Source organism: Numenius arquata, chromosome 8 (assembly GCF_964106895.1).
Source record: "Numenius arquata chromosome 8, bNumArq3.hap1.1, whole genome shotgun sequence".
NCBI lineage: Eukaryota > Metazoa > Chordata > Aves > Charadriiformes > Scolopacidae > Numenius > Numenius arquata.
Genome location: NC_133583.1, coordinates 22653841 through 22674706, shown reverse-complemented (window position 1 = coordinate 22674706; position 20866 = coordinate 22653841). Strand labels below are relative to the sequence as shown.

General features: G+C 40.4%; 1 protein-coding gene across 2 annotated transcripts in view; it reads right to left on the bottom strand.

The window, feature by feature from the left end:
- Positions 1 to 19500, bottom strand: part of HDAC11 (histone deacetylase 11) — a 29957-nt gene extending 10457 nt beyond the window's left edge. The window contains exons 1-6 of one of the 2 annotated variants that reach the window (XM_074152263.1): positions 19359 to 19500; positions 15631 to 15731; positions 8632 to 8748; positions 3506 to 3548; positions 2489 to 2565; positions 920 to 982 (exon numbers count right to left, since the gene is read on the bottom strand). In XM_074152263.1, coding sequence (XP_074008364.1) covers positions 920 to 982; positions 2489 to 2565; positions 3506 to 3548; positions 8632 to 8748; positions 15631 to 15731; positions 19359 to 19425 — 468 coding nt within the window. In that variant the 5' untranslated portion in view covers positions 19426 to 19500. The remainder of the gene's footprint in view (positions 1 to 919; positions 983 to 2488; positions 2566 to 3505; positions 3549 to 8631; positions 8749 to 15630; positions 15732 to 19358) is intronic. The other variant, XM_074152262.1, reaches the window with a different exon arrangement.
- Positions 19501 to 20866: the final 1366 nt, after the last annotated feature.

Here is a 20866-nt window from a genome sequence, read left to right as displayed (position 1 = left end):
CAAAGAAAGGAAACTGTTACAGAAAGGGAGCGATTTAGCTGCAGGCAGAGATTACCAGCACGACAGCTGAAAATCAAAACACGTTGAAAGAAGTTTTTAAAAAACAAACCAAAAAACACCCCCAAAAAGCACCAAAAATTCCACACCCTGACAGAGAAGGCTGAAGAGAATCACGAACACAGAACTCCTTTCTGTTGCATAATCTATGTCCTTATTTCATGGTCATTTTAGGATGTCTTAACTTTCAGACAAGAGAAATGATATTAGATGGGAAACTTGCAGCCATTAGGCTTCCTCATTGCAATGGAGCTACTTAAAAATGATTTATTTAGACAGATTAAATTAATTTCAATGCTTTAGATTGGACACCATTTTGGTGCACTACCTGCTTTTCTAAAAATACTATTTTCTTCCTTTCAGGATTTATTTAGGAAATCCTACCAAAGACAAGATTTGTTCTCAGTACCCACAGTAAATCACTTTGCCAGGTGAAGAGAGATGTATCTGTTACTTCATTAGCCTGAAGCCAGGCTTTCCATTAAAACGTTGAAGGTCAAATTCCCTGCAAAGGCTGCTGCAATGATCACTGTAATTCTGTTTCACGAGATTCTTGTTTCTTCAGGATGCTGATCTCCTCTGGACACTGTGATGCCTCAGATCAGCATGAAACTCAAAAAGACTTATACATCTAGCCACATGATGGAGCTACAACTCAGTTTAATTTTATTAAACTGGCTTAACAACCCTTTGAACCACAAAATAATTAGACAACTAACTCGTTCACAGTTTCCATCATCTATGATTAACTCTGTATTCTGCGAGTTGACAGTTTATACTACTATAAGAAAAAAGGGTATTTATCACACACTTGTATTTCGAGCAGAACACCTGCAGCACGGAATACAGGTCAGCTACTCACCTGATGGGCATCCAGATCGATAATTGTGGCTTTAGACACGCCCTGGACTCTTTCAAATAGGAACTGAATATAGAAGCAAAGAAAAAGATGGAGAAAGTTATGAAGCTAGGTGCCAGGTTAAACTGAAGGCTTGAAGTATATTACTGTTCTGATTTGAATGGAGTACGTGTCCATTCATTTCATTCACCAAATAAACGGCTACATGACTCCAATACATTTAATTACAAAAGCTCTAGTTATTTCGCATAAAAAGATAATTTATTTTGTGTCTTTCTACATCATCCCACACTAACCCGAAAAGCAGACTTAGCATATGAGGCACAAGTCCCAGTGACAGGAGCCCAGGGTCATCAACCCAGTGGTAGTAGGGCTGGCTCTACCCCAGTGCAGCTGGTGCATCCCTGCATCCCGTGCCAGCCAGGAAAGGACAGGGCCAGTGAGGGACCAGGAAAGCTGATGGTGGCACTGGTGCCATCAGAGACAGGAGTGGAACCAGCAACAGCACCAACTGTAGGCTGCGACAGGGTGACAAGAGCTGCACAGGCCCCAAACAAGGAGGAGCCAACTTCACGAGACACAAAGGACAGCACAAGTGTTCCCTGCGATGGCATTGAAGTGTAAAATCATAAAATCCACCATTTAGGAAAATCTGCTACAGGGCCTGGATGCATTAAAGCCACTTTTAGCTACAATTCATTTCTTATCCCACATCTGCAGAGAAAAAAAGATTTTAACACTCTGCGTCTTAACTTTGACAAGTTACTATCTTAATATAGACACGGTAAAACCCAAAGATTTTGTACAAACTGTCACCCACTATAATTTCTCAATCGGTATTTGAATGATAGGAAAAATAGAACACTGTGGGTTACTTTTCTGCAAATTACCATCTGCACAAATTAGGATGTTATGTCATGTAGTGTGCTGCAATCGCTAGAGCTTTTTATGGTTGGTTATTACTGATACTTTATAAATATTCTAGTATACAAATACACCACAGTACATTTGATAAAAATAAACGCTAATTGCAGAAGGCTCTTGCTTCAGCCTTTCAACAGCTAAATACCAAATGTGTTCATTCACATTCAGTGATTATTTTAGAGACGTTCACATTTTTATTGATGAATCTGAACCACTCCAAGCTCTGTATGGCGCAGCTTGATCAGAGAGAGGATTTCTGTCTCTGCATACCTCTTGTTTGTAACCACTGAAACTCACAGGGAATTTTCAGGTTCAACGGCAAGGCTCAGATAATGATCACTGAGGATATTAAAAGACAATCTGGTTTGATTTTGAGTGGGGTTTTTTTGCAAGAAGACATTATTAACGCAGTTGTAGTGGTTCATATTTACACTGATAATTCTGACCCCTGGAACTCTTCCCTTCCCCTTAACAAGGCTGCATATGCATTATGTTCTGCAGCATCAAGCACCACACCATTCTCCTGTTCCTACCCGTATATCGATGGCTTTGTTTACTCCTATGAAGATGTAAATTAGTTCTTACTAGATTTTTTTTCCCCCCATTTGCACCAATAGTAGAAAATACTGGTTTAAGAGTAGCTCCTACCTTTATAGCCAGTGTGATATCTGCATATGCACAAAATCCTCCACCTTTGTCACTCGAACAGTGATGAAAACCACCTCCTAAACATAAAAAACGTTGAAGAGGTGAAAAGTTAGATACTTAGATGGTCTTTGCAAAGAGTCAGAGACCAGTTACATGTCAGGCACTTTTTTTTCTTTAGCAAATACTCTGCCTAGAGCTGTCAAACTCCTACCTAGCACCACAACACATCTCACAGGGTTTCTGGAGGTTCCTTGTGTGAGGCCTATGAGACCATCAGGCAAAGGATCTGCAGATGCCCAGGTTAAAGGGAATTGTCCCTTTCATCTAGTGATGTTGTAGAAGATGAAGATGTGTGTAAGAAATAATGGAAAAATCCCAGAATTGATGAAAACAACTACGAAAACAAGAATCTATGAAAACAACAAGCTAAGTCTTACATGACACAAAATATTGCTTCAATAGTTTTGCATTGCTATTTGCTCAGAGCAGGAGAACAGATTCACTATATTCATGGTTGGTTCATTCAAGTCTTTTTCAGAACAAACTGAACAGCCAAAAATAGACACTAACTGGTACAGCCCTGCTCTCCAGCGTTTCAACCAATCCCTTCATTTGGTATAATATCTAAATTAGCTGATAAGATCAATGAAAATGATTTCATAATTCAATGAAAGCAAAGATTTTATTAAAATATTTACATTTACTCCAAAATCTTTTTTCTTACTTTTTCACAATACTTCAAGTTCAAATACTTTTCCTTATACATGGTATCGTATCTTTACCAAGTTATCTTCTTTTTTCTTGCCAAAAAATATTTTATTTAACTATAAAACTGGAATACAGGTGGTAGTGGATGAGAAAACAAATCCAGTACTTCTTCCATTTTTTGAGTTGATTTTAGTTAAACCCAATCGAGTCATTTTCTGTTACTATAAACAGAACACACATCGTGCTAAATGAAAATGATGTTAAACACACTATTCCAAGTATGATTTAACGCACTATGTTTGTACTTACCCACGTTGATTGCCCAGCCTCTATCAACAGCAAGTTTTCCTGCCTTAAGAAAATTACAGTGAGAACTTCACGAACGAACCATTGAGCACCATCTGCCTCCACCCCGCACCCGACCCCTGGCATTCTGACATGCCCAGGGAATTCTCAGATGTTGTACCACTGCTTGCCGTTCTGAACCACATCTCTGAATACGAACTATACAAAACTATCCCCAGCATAATTAGGTGGGAAAAAAAAGTATTTGATCTCTCATCTGTATTTCATTCTCTGGCAGTTGAACAGATCCTAGACTCGGCACGCTCTGCAGAGAACACCACCGACCCCTAGCAGACAAATGAAACAGGGGAAGTGCAAGCACTGGTAAGAATAAAAATAAGCAAGAATCTCCTAATATCCCTCTTGTTCATGTAAAAATAAGAGGAATGTAAGCTCAAAATTCTGAAAATACAGTGAACGCAGTTTCAGATGGAGGTGGGGACAGAAAAATGCTCGACTATGAAGCACCCTGTGATGACTTTTATTTTTTTAAATTATGTATCATGGTAGTACAGAATATTACCAATCTTCTTCCCTCCAATACAGAAAAACTGTACCTGTATCTCTCCTTTGAATTCAAGTGACACTCAGGGAAGGGAAAATATTGTCAGAGAAGAGATACACAAAGCTTAAATGATGAAATTTTATTTGAAAAACCTGACTTATTTTGGCCAAGAAGAGTCAAGCAAGTGTTTAACTGCAGTATTCCTTACATGCTACGTTAAAAAAAATAAGATATTACTAACTATAATTAAAAAAAAAAAACAAAACAACAGATTATTCTTTCCCATAATCATGGAAAGAACATATTACATATCATATATGAAAAGAAGTTTGGACAGTTGAGAATTCATCACCAATATTTATATTTGAACAGTTCTAATCTAGTATTAAGAAAACTACTGGGAAGGTAATCATCATCCTGTTATGAACATGCCAACTTACACAAATTACATCTTGAGAAAGAGACTGTTGTTTCTGAACTATAAAAGCCATTAAGTGACAGGGAAAGCACATTATCTGTGATTTAGCATACTTCCTAGGGATTCCTCACCAAAAAACATTCTTGCCATATTGCTAAAAAAAAATAAAAAATAAATCATTAAAAAGTACAGAAATGCAACAGGAATTTTCATGATAAACAGGACCATCAGGAATAGCAGAAGATTGTACTTCTGACTTGTACTGTACAAATTTTATCATCTGATGAATCAAAACTGCTTTTAAAGTACAGGCCTATTTCCCCATAATGAAAAATAGAAAAGGTAAAAAAATAACAGCATATGGGACCAAGATCAACCCAAAAGCGATCAGTGATGTCACCCATGTTCCAGGAGACATGATACAAAGACATAATAGACAACTAGTGGTTATCTCTGCTTTGTGATCACGTTTGTAACTAGTGAACACACATTTGTGAATTAAAGATAATACAAGCACAACGAAAAACATCACAAAACTATATAAAAGTATTGACTAGTTAGAACCACGCTGAAATAGATTTCACACACACGTACTGTCAAGACCCTCAAGAATTATCAAAGGTAGAGTATTGGGAAACTCTAGACTCTTCCCAATTCTTTTTCTCTTCTACCTTTTCCTTCATTCCTCATAACTACTGTACAGAAAGACAGCATGGCTATAATAAAAGAAGATTATATTACAGTAAAAGAAGACATAGACTATTCAGACAGGACTTTGCAGACTGAAGTCCCTCATCTAAATAACCACTGACGGCACTCAGACATACAGCACAGAAGGGAGACCTGACCGGGCGTCTGAGCTGATGCTGAAGGGCTACATGGAGAGACAAAGGAGCTACTTCTTTCTCTGGGAGTGACAACCAAAAATTTGTAAGGACCTTGAACTATTTGAACCATACGAAACCAGAATTCTTTCCCTCTACTACTCCCCAGTCTATAACATCAGGTTTTAAAAAAAAAAACAAAAAACAAAAAACAAACACACACAAAGAAACCCCACAAAACAAAAGTCAAACCACCTCCAAACTTCCTTGCAGTCCCTTGAAAGCAAGATGAGTACTCAGATGCCACCAAACTCAGACTGGTGCTGTCTCCAGCTCCCGCTGGTAATTTGCCAGGAGAAAGCATTCCAGGTGGATTGTTCAGGTTTGATCAGGGAGATGCTCTGTGTTCCATCAACTCTACTTTTCCCAGTTAATACCTACTCAGGAGGTAGCACTTTTTATCTAGCCTACTACCATAATCCAATAAATCTAAAGATTTATCCAGAACCTAGCATGGTCTTTCCAAACTCATATAGGTAGATTGGCCTTAAAGTTGGTTTAACATTTTCACAGAATCACAGAATGATATGGGGTGTGAAGGGACCTCTGGAGATCATCCAGTCCAACCCCCTGCCAAAGCAGGTCCACCTAGAGCAGGTTGCACAGGAACTTGTCCAGGCAGGTTTTGAATGTCTCCAGAGACGGAGACTCCACCACCTCTCTGGGCAGCCTATTCCAGAGCTCTGCCGCCCTCACAGGAAAGAAGTTCCTCCTCATGTTTAGATGGAACTTCTTATGTACAAGTTTGTGCCCATTTCCTCTTGTCCTGTCACTGGGCACCGCTGAAAAAAGACTGGCCCCATCCTCCTGACACCCACCCTTTAAGTATTTATAAGCGTTGATCAGATTCCCCCCTCAGCCTTTTCTTCTCCAGACTAAAAAGACCCAAGTCCCTCAGCCTTTCCTCGTATGAGAGATGCTCCAGGCCCCTCATCATCTCTGTAGCCCTCTGCTGTACCCTCTCCAGCAGTTCCCTGGCCTTCTTGAACTGGGGAGCCCAGAACTGGACCCAGTGCTCCAGATGGGGCCTCACCAGGGCAGAGCAGAGGGGGAGGATAACCTCCCTCCACCTGCTGGTCACACTCTTCCTGATGCCCCCCAGGATGCCATTGGCCTTCTTGGCCACAAGGGCACATTGCTGTTATTTTCAGTAGTTTATCTGGTTTTCTCATGCTTATGCAGACTTTTAGGCTTCAACAAAAGCCCCAGACATCACTACACTGTACAAACACTCTTACAGATTTCCTTACCCCAATATTCTTTTGACTTTAAACAACACATACATCCAAGACAACAGAGCAACACAAGAGAATTAACGTAGAATTAGGAAATGGGATTTAAGAGGTGAGAACAATAGTTGGAGAAACAGAGTCCAAGGTGGGCAAGACACATACAACTTTTACTGTATATAAGACAGCCATTTCCCACTCACTACATTTTTCACCTCGAATGACATATACACTGCATTACATACACACTGCATCCCCCCTTTTAAATCATAAAATGCACCAGTTTGCATTTTACACCTCTACTCCAACTTTTTGAAGAGCTCCAGATTTTTAAATATCTCTGACCAGTGTTTCGGATATGACAAAGGGAGGTAAGATGATATGCTTAAAACAAATCACGCTGTTAGAAGATGTTTCTGAATGTTAACAGTAGGTATTTAAGCCCCATCACAAAGTGTCCAGTCCATTCTATTCCTCTCTCTACTACCTTTTGGTAACAAAAACTGGCAGAGAGTTACTTTTACACACACACTTGTAAATCCCAGCTGGATGGGACATAAATTTAACAAGAGAGTACTAAAATACTGAAAGAAATAGCCAATTTTTGTCGATAAAGAATCAGGCATTGAGCAGTTCTGTCACTTCAAAAGTAAATACAACAGAAAAGCAGGATATTTCACCTTGCCTTAAAATCTGCAAACAACTGGCTCTCTACTTTCATTTCCCATAGTAAAACGCAAGAGGGCTGAAAGGTACTAGTGCCCAGATCCGTTTCAACCCCCCACAAATGACAGTAGCAAGAGTGAATCTCACGTCAGCCCCACAGAATTAAAGAAAACTTGGGGAACTGCTTCATCAAACTTTTTGGGCTGGCTCACATCAGTCTCACAGCTCAGACTCACAGCCAGATTCAAGCTTTTTAAATGTTTCTGAAAGCCATACGTACTGCACTGCCTTTTATGCGCCAGTCACAGAAGAGCTCCTTGTATTATTTATGTCTTTAATGAATTCTTGATACATTCACGAAGGGAAGCATTTAAAAATAAGAAACCTTGATTCTAGTGCACACATTATTAAGTACCTACACTTCTGTTGACAGAAATGGGAAGCTCCCTACTAGCCTATTTCTGAAAATAATGCCACTACTTTATCATTCATTTATGGCTTCCCAGTCTCGCTCACCTTTAATATCTAGTGGTTGCAATAAATCCTGTTCTCATATCTGGCACAGACATATTCTGACTCATTTGCCAACCCACAGAATAGTGTTCTTCAATAACTGGCTTCAAATAGGTACAGAAAAAGCAATATGTGCTTCTATCCTTTTCACATGCAACAGCAACCTTCAGGAAGAGTAGCTAAAATGCAGCAAAGATCTATTTGTACCATAATATTAATGACTTCAGACAGGATTATTTGTCTTTCATTTATGTAACTGTTACAGCTCAGTGCCTGGGAAGAGAGATCGGGACTGTCACCGTCTCCCAGCACCACGCTGAACAGTTTCTGAACTCTAGTTCTAATATGACAAGGAATGATAAAAAGGGCAGAAAAGGTTCCATTAGTTACTGGTTTACAATTACGAAGGCATCTTTTCCTCAATACATGGTTTCCTCAATCCTGGCTCCAGCTATTAACTGTCTTATTACCTCCTACTTCCTCAACATCTCTAATGGTAATTCTCAGGCAAAATTAAATGTCTGGCGACGCTTACACAGCTCTTCTGTCCAAAGCATTCATTGAACTAATTAGAAAACATTTCTGTTAAGGTGAAGCAGGCTATGTCTCACTCGAGTTCTGCTGAGCTGCTTACGCAGTAGCAACAGGAGAAGTAAACTAATCATTAAAATTAGCAAGGTGATGTGATTTTTAACCTTGGCAGCTGCTACCAAGTGACAACCTTTGCTCAAGTTTAGGACTGTACATTAACTCGTTCCTTCTACAGACCTCCAGGGCTCAAGCCTTTGAGTTATACAGAATATTACAACACACGGGTTCACGCTGTTTTGATCAAGAAGCTTAAACAGACTAAAAGTGAATCAAGAGCACCTTACCATTATCGTGCCTCCTGTCTGGGTTCGTAGAGGTTTCAACACTTTTCTCTGAACAACGAAATTGGGAAGAAAGGCAACTGGTGGAATTTCCGTGATTGTAGCCACAACAAACGACCACTGCAACAGGTAAGAAAAAATTTCCAATTAATTTAGCCTGTCTTAATGACGACATTTAGGTCTCTCATCAGTTGCTATTTACTGTAGAGAAGCTCAGGTGGCGGTGACAACAACAGCCCCTTTTAGTAACCTCCAAATAGGTTTGTCCTCAAGTTGTTAACTATGAGAATCATCACTTTCAATCACCATCACTAGGTTTTTCGGTTTTCAGTATCAAATGGTAATAAATCAGCAATTTTTCAGCAAGCTAGTATTTCAGAATACCTAATATCCCTGGGATTAGGAGGAAGAACTGTAGGATGTCCTTCAGCAGTATTAACAGCTAGCTACACTTGATATATTGTTCAAACCTAAAATATCTTTTCCCATGTCAAGTCAAAAGGATACACCAAGGAGAAATGAAAAACAAGCAAACAGACAACTCAACCAAGAAGTTCAAATACCGCAGTGAAGACACAGGGCAAATTTTAGCATGGAGAATTGATTCAAATTTATTTAGCATATTAAACACTGCTGGAAAATGTTCCAAGGAAATGTTTTGTTAAAAAGTCCTACCATCAAGAACATGATTTGAAGGTTAGAACACAAAATATTTGCAATATGAAAATGCTTTTTTTTTTTCTGCAAACACACATAGATTACTTCAAAGAACTTCTACCAACATTGCTAACAGCGATACGACTTCTAAATATATTTCAAAGCATAAGTTGGGAGCAAGAATAAACCTCTTCATCCAATACTGAAACATTCAGGTACCGAGAATTACAAATTTGACACGCTGTAGAGATTGTGAATAGATTCTATTTTCTTCAACAGTAGGAAACTCAAGTATATTGACTACATCCGTTGCCCAATTAACCCAAGATAATCACATGCCAATTTCTGTGTCCTCTGATACTCAAAAAACCTTAAAGCTACTTCGGCTTCCCAGCTATCAATGTTTCAACTAGAGAGTACTCTTGGCTGGGGTGGGGGTGGCATTAGTCATAAAGTTCTGAAGTACTAACTATATTTTATCAGCAGTTCATTTTAAGCTCTTACTACTTTTCTATTTGTAAGACATTATTCTGTTACCGTACTCTCAGCTCTCCACCCTTAACCGTGGGATTTAATTATTTTGTAACACAGTCAATCTTGATCAAGTCCTTTTGCGAGATATTTTAGCTTTTAAACAAGCATAATGTAAAAACCTGGTGCTCTAAAATGGAACTGAAGAGGTCACATTTGGATAAAATAGATTTTGATTTCAAATATGAAAGATGATCACAAGATTTCAGAAAGTTTTAATACATTCACTGCTTCGGACTTAGTCCTTCACTGTGTTTGTGTAATTCCTAAGAATCAGGGGAAAAGCCATGTGTGAGGAAAGTCTCAGGGTTCAAGAATGGAGCTATAGATTAAAGAAAATGCTTCTCAAACTGAGAAATATATTGCCTCAAACTGTGCACAGTTTTGTGCTTTTTTCCTTCAATGTGCTAATTTTGTTTTCCAACATTTCCTGCAATAAATTCTCAGAACAGCTATGTATATACTCGAAAAATAAATCAAGAGGAATTGGTTTTACATAATTGTATACTTTTTTCATGTTGTAAAAATAAAAAACAACATTTTGAATAGATGGGGACTATATTAATTACATTTTCCAGGCTGTCAGTTGGCTTCCATAACACAAGGCTTCACATAGATTAGTTTCCTTTGACAGAGAACAAACCCTTCCAATTTTTTAAAATCACTACTTTCTGCACTCAAATTGCATATATCAGGATATCATCAGATATTTCTTTTGGTAGATACTTGCTCTCCCTCAGCCATCATCAAATCCCTGATTCTGTAATAAAGTTTGCAGACATGTAATTATGTAACTTAACAGAAATTACAAGTTGGTCTGGATTCAGGGAAGAGTAATAATCATATATAAACACTATTCAGTAACATGCCTTCACTTATTCTTTGTAGTTGTCAGCTCCATTCAACTCTTTATTTCTATTGCTAATATCATAAGATTTACTTTCCTGTGGTTTGGATAAATAATTCAATTTACTAATTTAAGCTTGAATTTTTTAAAAATTTCACTCCCTGTTTTCTTAAAAGGAGTAAAGATGTCAGGTTAACCTCTAACCAGGTATATTTTCCCTTAATACATGCCTCCTGCCAACTTAACTGCTAGGCAGGATCATTAAGTGTGGCTAGAGTATAACACTATACCAAGGTGTTACATACAAAGAAGCCTCCAAAACAAAAAGGAAAAAAAACAAAACCAACAACAAAACCCAACTTCAGGAGTTCTTAATTTTCCTTGCTTAAGCCCAAACTCTCTAATAACATCTATATTTAATGAGGATATTCTCACAGGGCTTTACTTAGAAGCTATTATTACCATTAACTTTAATTCCTTAACTATAAAAACTCCTCTTAGTACGGTTAAATGACTTTACAAATTATTTTGAATTATTAGTGTTCAAGGACTAAAACTTAAACTGAAAAACTAATATTAGGAAGATAAAGGTAAAGTAGTTGCTTTTATGCTGATACATCCTGGATTAATGCAAACAGCACATTAACGATCAAAGCCAACCTCTAATGTGCTGCCTTTTATGTTATGCATTCATTGCAGTCCAGCATTTTAAAATAGCCAACAACGTGACTTTTTTTTTTTTAAAATATGTAATTTTGTTCTTTAATATCTAAATTTAAACTGCATTTAAATCTTTGATAAGTTCCTGGAGCTAGTCCCAACTTCAAGGGAAAATTCACAGACTTACAAATCCAACCATCAAGCAACTGACGTGATTTCTTACTTAGAAGCTTGTCTGGCACAAAGCTATTTGGGGTCCACCTTCAATAGATAAAGAAAGTACGTTTTTAGCTTGAATTAACATTAAAAAAAAAAATAAATCAAAAAACAAATAAAATAAACAGAAAGAAACCATAAAGGAGAGAAGGAAGCTTGCTTCTTCTCAGAAAAGTTTCCAGGTGAAGGTATGGACGCACTATTATCATTAGGAATAAGATACCTGGTAGAAAGCAATGACAGCCAAGGTGACACCGCCAAGAAAAACAACCAGATAAACTCCAGTTTTGATGCATCAATCTCCCAACCAATGAGTTGGAAATCTTAAAAGAAACAAATTGCTGTTAACCAAATGCTACCTGAGCCTGAAGAAGTTTCCCAGTTGCTTTAGCTGCAAAGAACACCCCGCAGCATTCGTGCAGTGCTGTAAATGCTGAGACCTGTCACACCTTGTTCCCCGTGACTATTCTTGTTCAGTGCTTTCTCCAAACATCCTCAAAGACCATTACCTTCAAAATAACATTTTTTGTATATTCCTACAGACACGTTACCATTTACATGAAAGTATAGGTAAAAGGGATCAAATACATTTATCTGCTCTCATGACCTTTTAAATTAACATTTTACAGCAAACCACCATTCACTTTCATAAATTTTTCACCAATGAAGCTTGAAAAAATTGAGCAAGGAACAAAGCACAACATAGGGAGCAGAGACAGAGCAGATGACAGCACAAGAACTGCATGAACTGGGGAACTGGAACTTCTAAGCACTTCTGAAGGTGCCCATTTTATTCAAACCAAAACCACTCATTTTCAGCTGCTGAGTCACCTCTGGTCACTAAGAGAATCCCAGACTGGCAGGGGTTGGAAGGGACCTTTGGAGATCATCCAGTCCAACCCCCTGCCAAAGCAGGGTCACCCAGAGCAGGTTGGACAGGAACGCATCCAAGCGGGTTTGAATATCTCCGGAGAGGGAGACTCCACACTTTCTCTGGGCAGCCTTTTCCAGGGCTCTGCCACCCTCACAGGAAAGAAGTTTTCCTTCACGTTGAGATGCAATTTCCCGTGTTCCAGGTTGTGCCCGTTGCCTCTTGTCCTGTCCCCGGGCACCACTGAGAAGAGTCTGGCCCCATCCTCCTGAAACCCACCCTTTAGATACTGCTCAGCATTGATGAGGTCCCCTCTCAGTCTGCTCTTCTCCATGCTGAACAGCCCCAGGGCTCTCAGCCTTTCCTCAGCAGAGAGATGCTCCAGTCCCTCACCATCTTCGTAGCTTCCACTGGATTCTCTCCAGCAGTTCCCTGTCCTTCTGGAACTGGGGAGCCCAGAACTGGACCCAGTGCTCCAGATATGGCCTCCCCAGGGCAGAGCAGAGACGGGGGATGACCTCCCTCCACCTGCTGTCCACGCTCTTTTTAACGCACCCCAGGACCCTTCTTGGCCACCAGGGCACATTGCTGGCTCATGGGCAACTTGTTGTCCACCAGGACTCCCAGGTCCCTCTCAGCAGAGATGCATTCTGTGCTGGTTTAGCTGAACACCTCAAACAGCCAGAAGTATCACAGGCCAAACGGATTATTTTAAGAGGCTGCTTCTCCTGCCTTCACCCCCGAGAGCCCCCACCATCCCTTCCCCCGGCACGGGGCCAACACCCCCACGCCACAGACAGGCAGGTACCACTGCTCTCCTGGCAAGAGGCAAAGCACACAAGCCCCTGAGCACCATCAACACTCCCTACACTCACATCAATCCACTTTTCACCAGGCATAAAAATTTACATTTCTAATACAGTGATTAACTTTTTATTTTTAAACCTAGATAATTTGTAAATATATAAAACAGGTTAAAATTTGTAAGTCCAATTGATCGATCACCTGTTTCGGATCACTTTCAGAAAAGCACATCTTGCATTCCACTGACGCCCGAGCATTATCCTCATCACTCACATTTCGGTGTTCGCTCACATATGTTATCGTAGAACTTGTCAAATAGAAAAATGGTTCAAGTGAAAGACTTATATGGTCTGAAACGAGCTTAAACCTCATTGCCTATCTCCTTCCAAAATTGCAGCATGCTGATATGCGGGAAACCATTATTTTATGTAACACCAGAAAAAGGCAGTAAGTGGAAAACTACTGCAAGCAAATTATCCAAAGTTCTGTCATTACCTTAGAGACTTAAATTCTTCAAAGGAATAACTGAGGGGGAATCACCTCAATTCAAAAGGCCAGATTTTGTTGAAAGGACTAATCACATTACCTGAAAAGCAGGGAAACAGGGAGACCTTCCTTCCGACACAGAATTGATTTCCGGGGCTGTTTGATCTATTTTGTGCATACCATTTTCTTTCTCTTCAACCAATTCCCTCCCAGCTTCTTCAGCTGCTGCTGAGATACCAACCACCACTTCTCCTTGCAAGCGTATGGAATTTCCTACCAAAATCATGCTTAAATTTTAAATGAGGAATACTCAAGTGATCCATTATTTTAAAAGAACTAGGCATTCCCAGAAATGCACGCACCTCTGTATCCTTCAGAGCTGATCTAACATAAAACTATGGCACTTACTGGTAGATCTGTATTTGTCTGGATTAAAAAAAACAAACAGCACAGCAGACTTCGGATAAGGCAATACAGAGGACATCCAATGCCTTGTCATATCCAGCCACATTATTTTTTGTTTGGAACAAAGCACTTTTACGTTGGCTGCTTGGCAGGAATTTGCTGGCATGACCCGTGCAACATCTTCCAGTTTCTACAGTTGCAGGAAATAGTCTCTCAAGAAAAGGGGAATGAGAGACACACAATTAATCACATCTGAATGCATACGACAGTCCTGGTTTTGAACACCAAGACACAAGTTATACAGACAATTCCCTCTGAAGCCATCCTGAAGGTTCTAAAAATATTATTACGTTATTCCACACCGAGCTATGCACATTACACCCTGCTTCAAAGTGGTGATTCAGTAAAAAGAGGTGGGTGGTTCCATGGAATTAAAATCTCAGTATCAAGAATAGCTGCAATAAGATCGAATCTAATGATGTATGAAATTGCAAGTAACTGTATAGCACAGAGTGAAGAAGTGCAAGAGAATTCCAAAAAGGAGTAAGAGCGAAAAAAGTTCACACAAATAATAGAACCCTTACACAGAAATATAAAACATTCCAGAAATAGCAAGACAAGGACTCTTTCGCTGTGGAAGGACAAAGATGACTCAAAATAACTTCTTTTGAATTATGAAATGGAGGATTATTTCTCATACCAATCCATTCTCTGCCCTCCAAGTGAAGAGTTGCAAAATAAAAGCAATGTCACCTGTGCTCGTCTACTACCCAATTCCACCTGCAGATGCCTGAATATATTCAGAAACAGAGATCTTGCATGTTCGTGTTTTAAAGTCACATTGAAGTCTAACAAATGGATGTTTAATTTAGAAATACCCAATGAATGCTGTTTATCCCCTGTGAATACGTAATCCTGTATGAGCTGGCATTGGAAACCTCCACACACAGGTAACATGCTTTGATCTTTCAACTTTCTCTGTATTCCACCGACACCAGCAGTGTCTAAATATGCAGGCAGTACTTCCCCCCACAACAGAATCCCTGTGCAGATGCTCTTTTGAGATTATATAAACCCCAAACCCATAAAGCAATCTTTACATTAAAAAACGTCCAATAATGTACTCTGTTTTAGTGGTTTCCAGCACATTTTCAATTTCAGAACCATATTTTACTGGAGTAAATGAAAACTTATATTTTTGAAGACTAAAACCCTGGTACTAGAGAATATTATTTACATCTCAAACATAAAAATTTTCCTTATGTTCATTTAACTCTCCTGAAATATCATTTCAGGTCACCTATCTAACATGGTAGACCCTCTTTCTCCCCCACCCCTCTGTAGTGTGAATTGCCTACCATTTCTATGGTTTTCTTCAATGACAATGTTAGCATTGTTATCAAAACACATCGTTCTATAACCTGTAAAAGTTGATTCTATAACAAGTCTAGTAGGATATTTGTTGCCTTTGACACTAATTCTAGATCGATTGCTTGAAAAACAAACACAAGAATAAGTACAGCACCTTTAATTTATTAAGGTAGCGCCTTGTGTGAACAACCAAGAGATCTTCATCAGTGGCCTCCTGTGCCTGTACAATCAAGTCGTCTGCAATTAGTTTTTCTTCTGAAACAGGAGAGAAATAACAATTGGCATTGTAAACCATCACTTAATGCCCCATATTCCACCCTGCCACAGAAGCTACTTTGACTCTGAGGTAATAACTTCATCTGGAATGTAAATCACTCAAACAACTTTTGTTTACTCGCTGTTTACAAATTTTCCAAATACATTCCCTCTATACATGTAAGCTATTAAGTTAGTGTGTATATGATAAATATTGTTTACAGAAAGCTTTCAGAGTGTAATCACGGTAAATTCTCGTTTAAACTAAAAGAAAAGACACGTAGTGACAGAGGATGGACAGACAGAAAAGAATCCTTACAGTCTAGGGCTTGATACACTGGGGAGATCTTGGTACTCATACCATCGAATATTCCCCGCTCTAACATGCTGTCCCGGTTTGAAGTAAAACTGAACCAATTTTCTGTTCTGTAACTTTACATCCTAGCTAGGCCTCCTCTAACTCTCTGAAATTAACAGCATATTGTGGAGAAAACTGCTCGTTCTCAGAATGATCAGCCCAATGTTTGTGCTCTATGCCAAGGGATGGTGAGCAGGGAGGCCCTTGCTTATACTTATTGCTGTAACAACCAAGGGCAGCCAGTTTCGTTATTTGCCCCCTTAGAGGGTCGGAAACAGAAAAAACGTAGAGGGGTCACATCGGTGGGGAGGAGGGGACAGGAGAGGTGACCCAAACCCGACCAACTGGGGTATTTCATCCCATCTGCCCCATGCTCAGTATAAAAGCTGAGGGATCAAAGGGTCAACCCCCTTCCTGCGATGGCCGACGTCCAGAGAGGACTCTGTCTATTCATCTGCCTTTGATCCCGATCCGTGTGTTCCTGACTCCAGAGCTGGAATCCAGTTCCCATCCGTCGCTGACTCCAGTCTGGGCCTTCCCCAGTGCCTGCCGGTGACGTGACTGTCATCCTGGGAGCTTGATACGGTTTTGTATATATTGTATCTATTTCATTATTTTCTTCTTTATTTTTATTTTAATATTAATTCTTCATTAAAGTAGTTTAGTTCATTCTAAACTTCTGAATCTCCTTATCTCTTTCTCCTCCTCTCTCCTCTTTTAGGGGGGGGGAGGGGGGGGGAAGGGCCATCTGTCGGTCCGGTTTTGGTAAATTCAGCCGAAACCACGACAGATTTATTGGCGCCCAATATATTCCCCGCTCTAAATTCCACACTTGATACTAGTATTTCATTCCCTAAATCAGGGAGAATAAAAAAAAAAAAAGAAAAAAAAAAAGAAAGGATGCTCATGGCAGCAAACACTTGTGCTTAATTAGGATGTCTGTCGTATCCCTGCCTCTGTTTAATTTCGAGAAATACCAATGACCAACTATTAATTCTTCACCTTAGAGACCAAAAGATAGTTTATTTAAAACCCTAGGTTTATAAGACCAGGTTACAAAATATCACCCCAAGATTTCAGAATGTGATCAAAGACAACATCTTGGAATGCATACATCTGGATACATTTGCCAGAAAGTTCAATTTAGGGTCAACTGGAAAAAAATCCAAGCAGTGCAGAAAAACAATGTTGCTTCGCATATAGTCACTACAAACAAATAATATAAGGCACTATGCCAATTTTCCCAGACAAATTTTGATATTTAAGTGCTGCACAGTTACAGTTGTCTAAGACTGCACCTTTTCTCCAATTTATACTTGAAAAGGAAGAAAACAACTCAAAGGTGAGAGATTTTGTTCTGAAGTGTTACAGGAGAGCAGGACCTGCAACAGTATTTGTTTTGGGAAGCGCCTGTTTCTCCTGAGGGAGGCCTGAGAAACATTCCATTCATTCCCTGGTGTCAGAGGGAAAGCCAAACCCGCAACAGTTTCGCTCTTGAGGAAGGAGAAAACTTTCTCTGGAAGACTGGAAAGACTTTCACTGGAGATTTTTCTAGAAGATGGCAGGGAACAGTGTGGGTCAGCTGTCGGCAGGAGCTGCTGCAGAGACAGAGAAAACCAGGAGCGCCCCGGGGTGTGCTGTGGCTTCTTTCTCCGTTACAAAGCAGGGAGAATAAAAGGATTGGGAAAACCAATTTTCTGTGAAATACTGAGCAAAGAGTGGACACTTCACACAGGAAAGAGCTGGAGGAATAGACTTTACACAGAGAAGGAGCAGAAAGGCAAAGGTTTTGATTAAGAAAATGGTCCCGGAACCCAAGATTTCATTATTTAAGGTTGCTAGAGGGAAGATCCAAAACTCAGCAACCAAACGGAGCGTTAGAATTCATTTAACCTTGGTTAAACCGATGCAAGACAGCCTAAGGTTGGCAGGGCAATAGTTAACTGCAAAAGTTCATCAGTTGAAGGAATCATTAGGACCACATAAAGAGGGAAGCCTGGCTCTTCAACAACCTTTGTCTTGGCAAGAGAAAAACATTTTTATTTTTTTTTTACTTGATGAGCAAGCTTAAACTTCAGATGAAGAGGTGCCAAGAGTTTATAGGCCCTGATCCTAACTTTGGTTCTTATCTTTGTATTTTCTTAATGTAAAGAGGGTGTGAAGCCACAGAAGCACGAGGCTGTAGGATGCCACACGCTCCCAACCTGCAATTTGGGCCTCGCAAGCCAACCCCTTTGGAAGCTTGCAGCGGAGATAGGAAGGATTTCCCATTCATTGCTACGAAACTGCAGTCTGTGTTCCGTTTTAGATCCAGGCTTGGTCCTCAAAAGAAAGGAGAAACTGGAACTGCAAATGACAGCTATCCTCAACAGGGAACTTGAGAGAAATCTTGTTCTCACACATTAATCTCGAACTGAATCATTAAAAAAGTCTGTTGAGTATCAAAACACGGCACCCTGAGCTACGTCCACAAGGCTCCAGCATTCTGCACCCAACTCGGGCTAGGCTGAAAGTCACGGCTCGGGTGCTCGCTTCAGAGGTGGAAGCAATTCTGAAACATCCCCTGTAGACATTTGTCGTAAAGGCCAAGCAACGAAATGCTGCTCACTTCATGCCTTCATTCCAATCCCAAGGACTAGAAATATTTTAAGATGGACTAAGACATTGCTAAGCTCCTGTTTCTCCTTACTCCTTTTCACTCAGAGTCTTGCAAAGCCAGACTGAAATGAACCAAACAGGTTTCTCTGACTAGTATTATCCATGCCTCTGGGGAGAGCAGATCATGTAACGAGCATCAATTTTCAATCCCATTTCAGGAATTTCACTCTGCACAGACGCCATGACTGAGCTGACACCAAAACTGTGGGTTTCTTTAGTGGAGCGGGCTAGAACATACATTTTCAAAGGACCGTGGAACAAACCTTTGTATTAAGAAAAACCCTGTTGTAGGACGTTTGCTCTAACACTACAATTTCATCTTTTAAATATTTAATAGGCGAGATGTTCAACAATACATAACACATGACATTCAACCCACCTCAGAAACCCTACAATCAATTTAACTTGCCAAGACTTAAGTCTGCAAATATGTAAGAATCCGAAAGCACTCCAAATATGATTAAAGTGTGTAGCTTAAATCCACACAATGAACAATGAAGACGTACAGCCACTATTATATTGACAATTATTAACGTTCAGTCTGCACTAACTACATCATTCCTATTAGCTTTTGGGCAACTGTGGGTCTAAGAGGTTCCCTCTTGTTTTACCTTTCAAGAAATTGATTACTTTTCCCCATTTCCCTGCATCGAACGGGTGCAGTTTCTCAAGTCCCATGAAGGTGATGTTGTAGTCTGGGGAATACACGATAGGCCAACATGCTGACGGAGCGTCCTCGTACAACTCAGTTCTGTGAGGCCTTGGAAAGCAAAAAACCAAACTCGTCACCATTTTTAGCAACTATTTACAGAGCCAAATGTTTTTCGCTAAAATCCCAAATTAGAGTCCTTATTAATACCAATGTTACATTAAGAATAAGCCCCGATGTTGTTATTTCCCGTGGTTGCTGAAGGAAACACTTGGTTTTCACTGAATTATTTTTTTTTTAGAGTTGGAAGGGACCGTATAGATCATCTAGTCCAACTCCCCTGCCGAAGCAGGATTGCTTAGAGAATGCTACTCAGGACTGCATCCAGGCGGGTCTTGAAAATCTCCAAAGAAGGGGACTCCACAACCTCCCTGGGCAGCCTGTTCCAGGGCTCTGGCACCCTCACCGGGAAGAAATTCTTTCTCATATTCGAGTGGAACCTCTTATGTTCCAGCTTGTGCCCGTTGCCCCTCATCCTGTCACTGGGAACCACTGAAAAGAGTCTGGCTCCCTCCTCCTTCAACCCACCCTTCAGATACTTATAGGCATTAATAAGGTCTCCCCTCAGCCTTCTCTTCTCCAGGCTAAAGAGTCCCAGCTCTCTCGGCCTTTCTTCATAAGGGAGATGCTCCAATCCCTTAATCATCTTGGTTGTTTGATTGCTCTTCGGCAGTAGGGCCAGGGAGATCCCTCACTGCCAACCAGTACAGTTAAACTCTTGAGCTAACCAGTACTGGGGGGAAAAAGAATAACCCAAGACTGAAGAATACACGTTAACGAATTATGCGTTGGAAGCTCATTGCAGCCATTAATTACTGGAAACATTTGCTTCTCTTCCCAAGTTCATCAAGCAGCACCTCTGTCTTAGAGGGTACAACCCATTTTACAGACAACGTAACCTTCAATAAATACCTCACCAGACTCACATCTTAGAGCACGCATCAAAACGCAGCCACAGGACGTGCTCTCGACTCCGGACTTCGTGCCTCTAACCCTTAACCAAACTCGTGTATTCTCCAAACCTCAGTGGCACAACACAGGCGGGCAACGGCGTGCCCTGCGCTACAGACGCACAGGCTGGGTGTTGGGAGGCCGCCTGTGCGCACACAGGGCTCAGCAGCCGGGCCAAAGCCCAGGGGTGTCTCCGCGCCCGCACCCCGCTGCGGCCCCTCTGCCCCGCACCCCGTGACACCAAGTTACGCCGAGGCCTCTCGTGCCCCCCAAAAATTCCGCTGAACTTCACAAAAGTCTCCGCGAGACAGAACGGTCCTTTGTCAGGTGAACAATACAAACAGGAAAACCTTTATTTCCAGCCTAAATGTGCTCAAAAATACCCTTTTAAAATGCAGTTAAAAACAAAACGAAACAAAAAAAAAAAACCCCGACTGGAAGACAATGGATGTTTTTCAC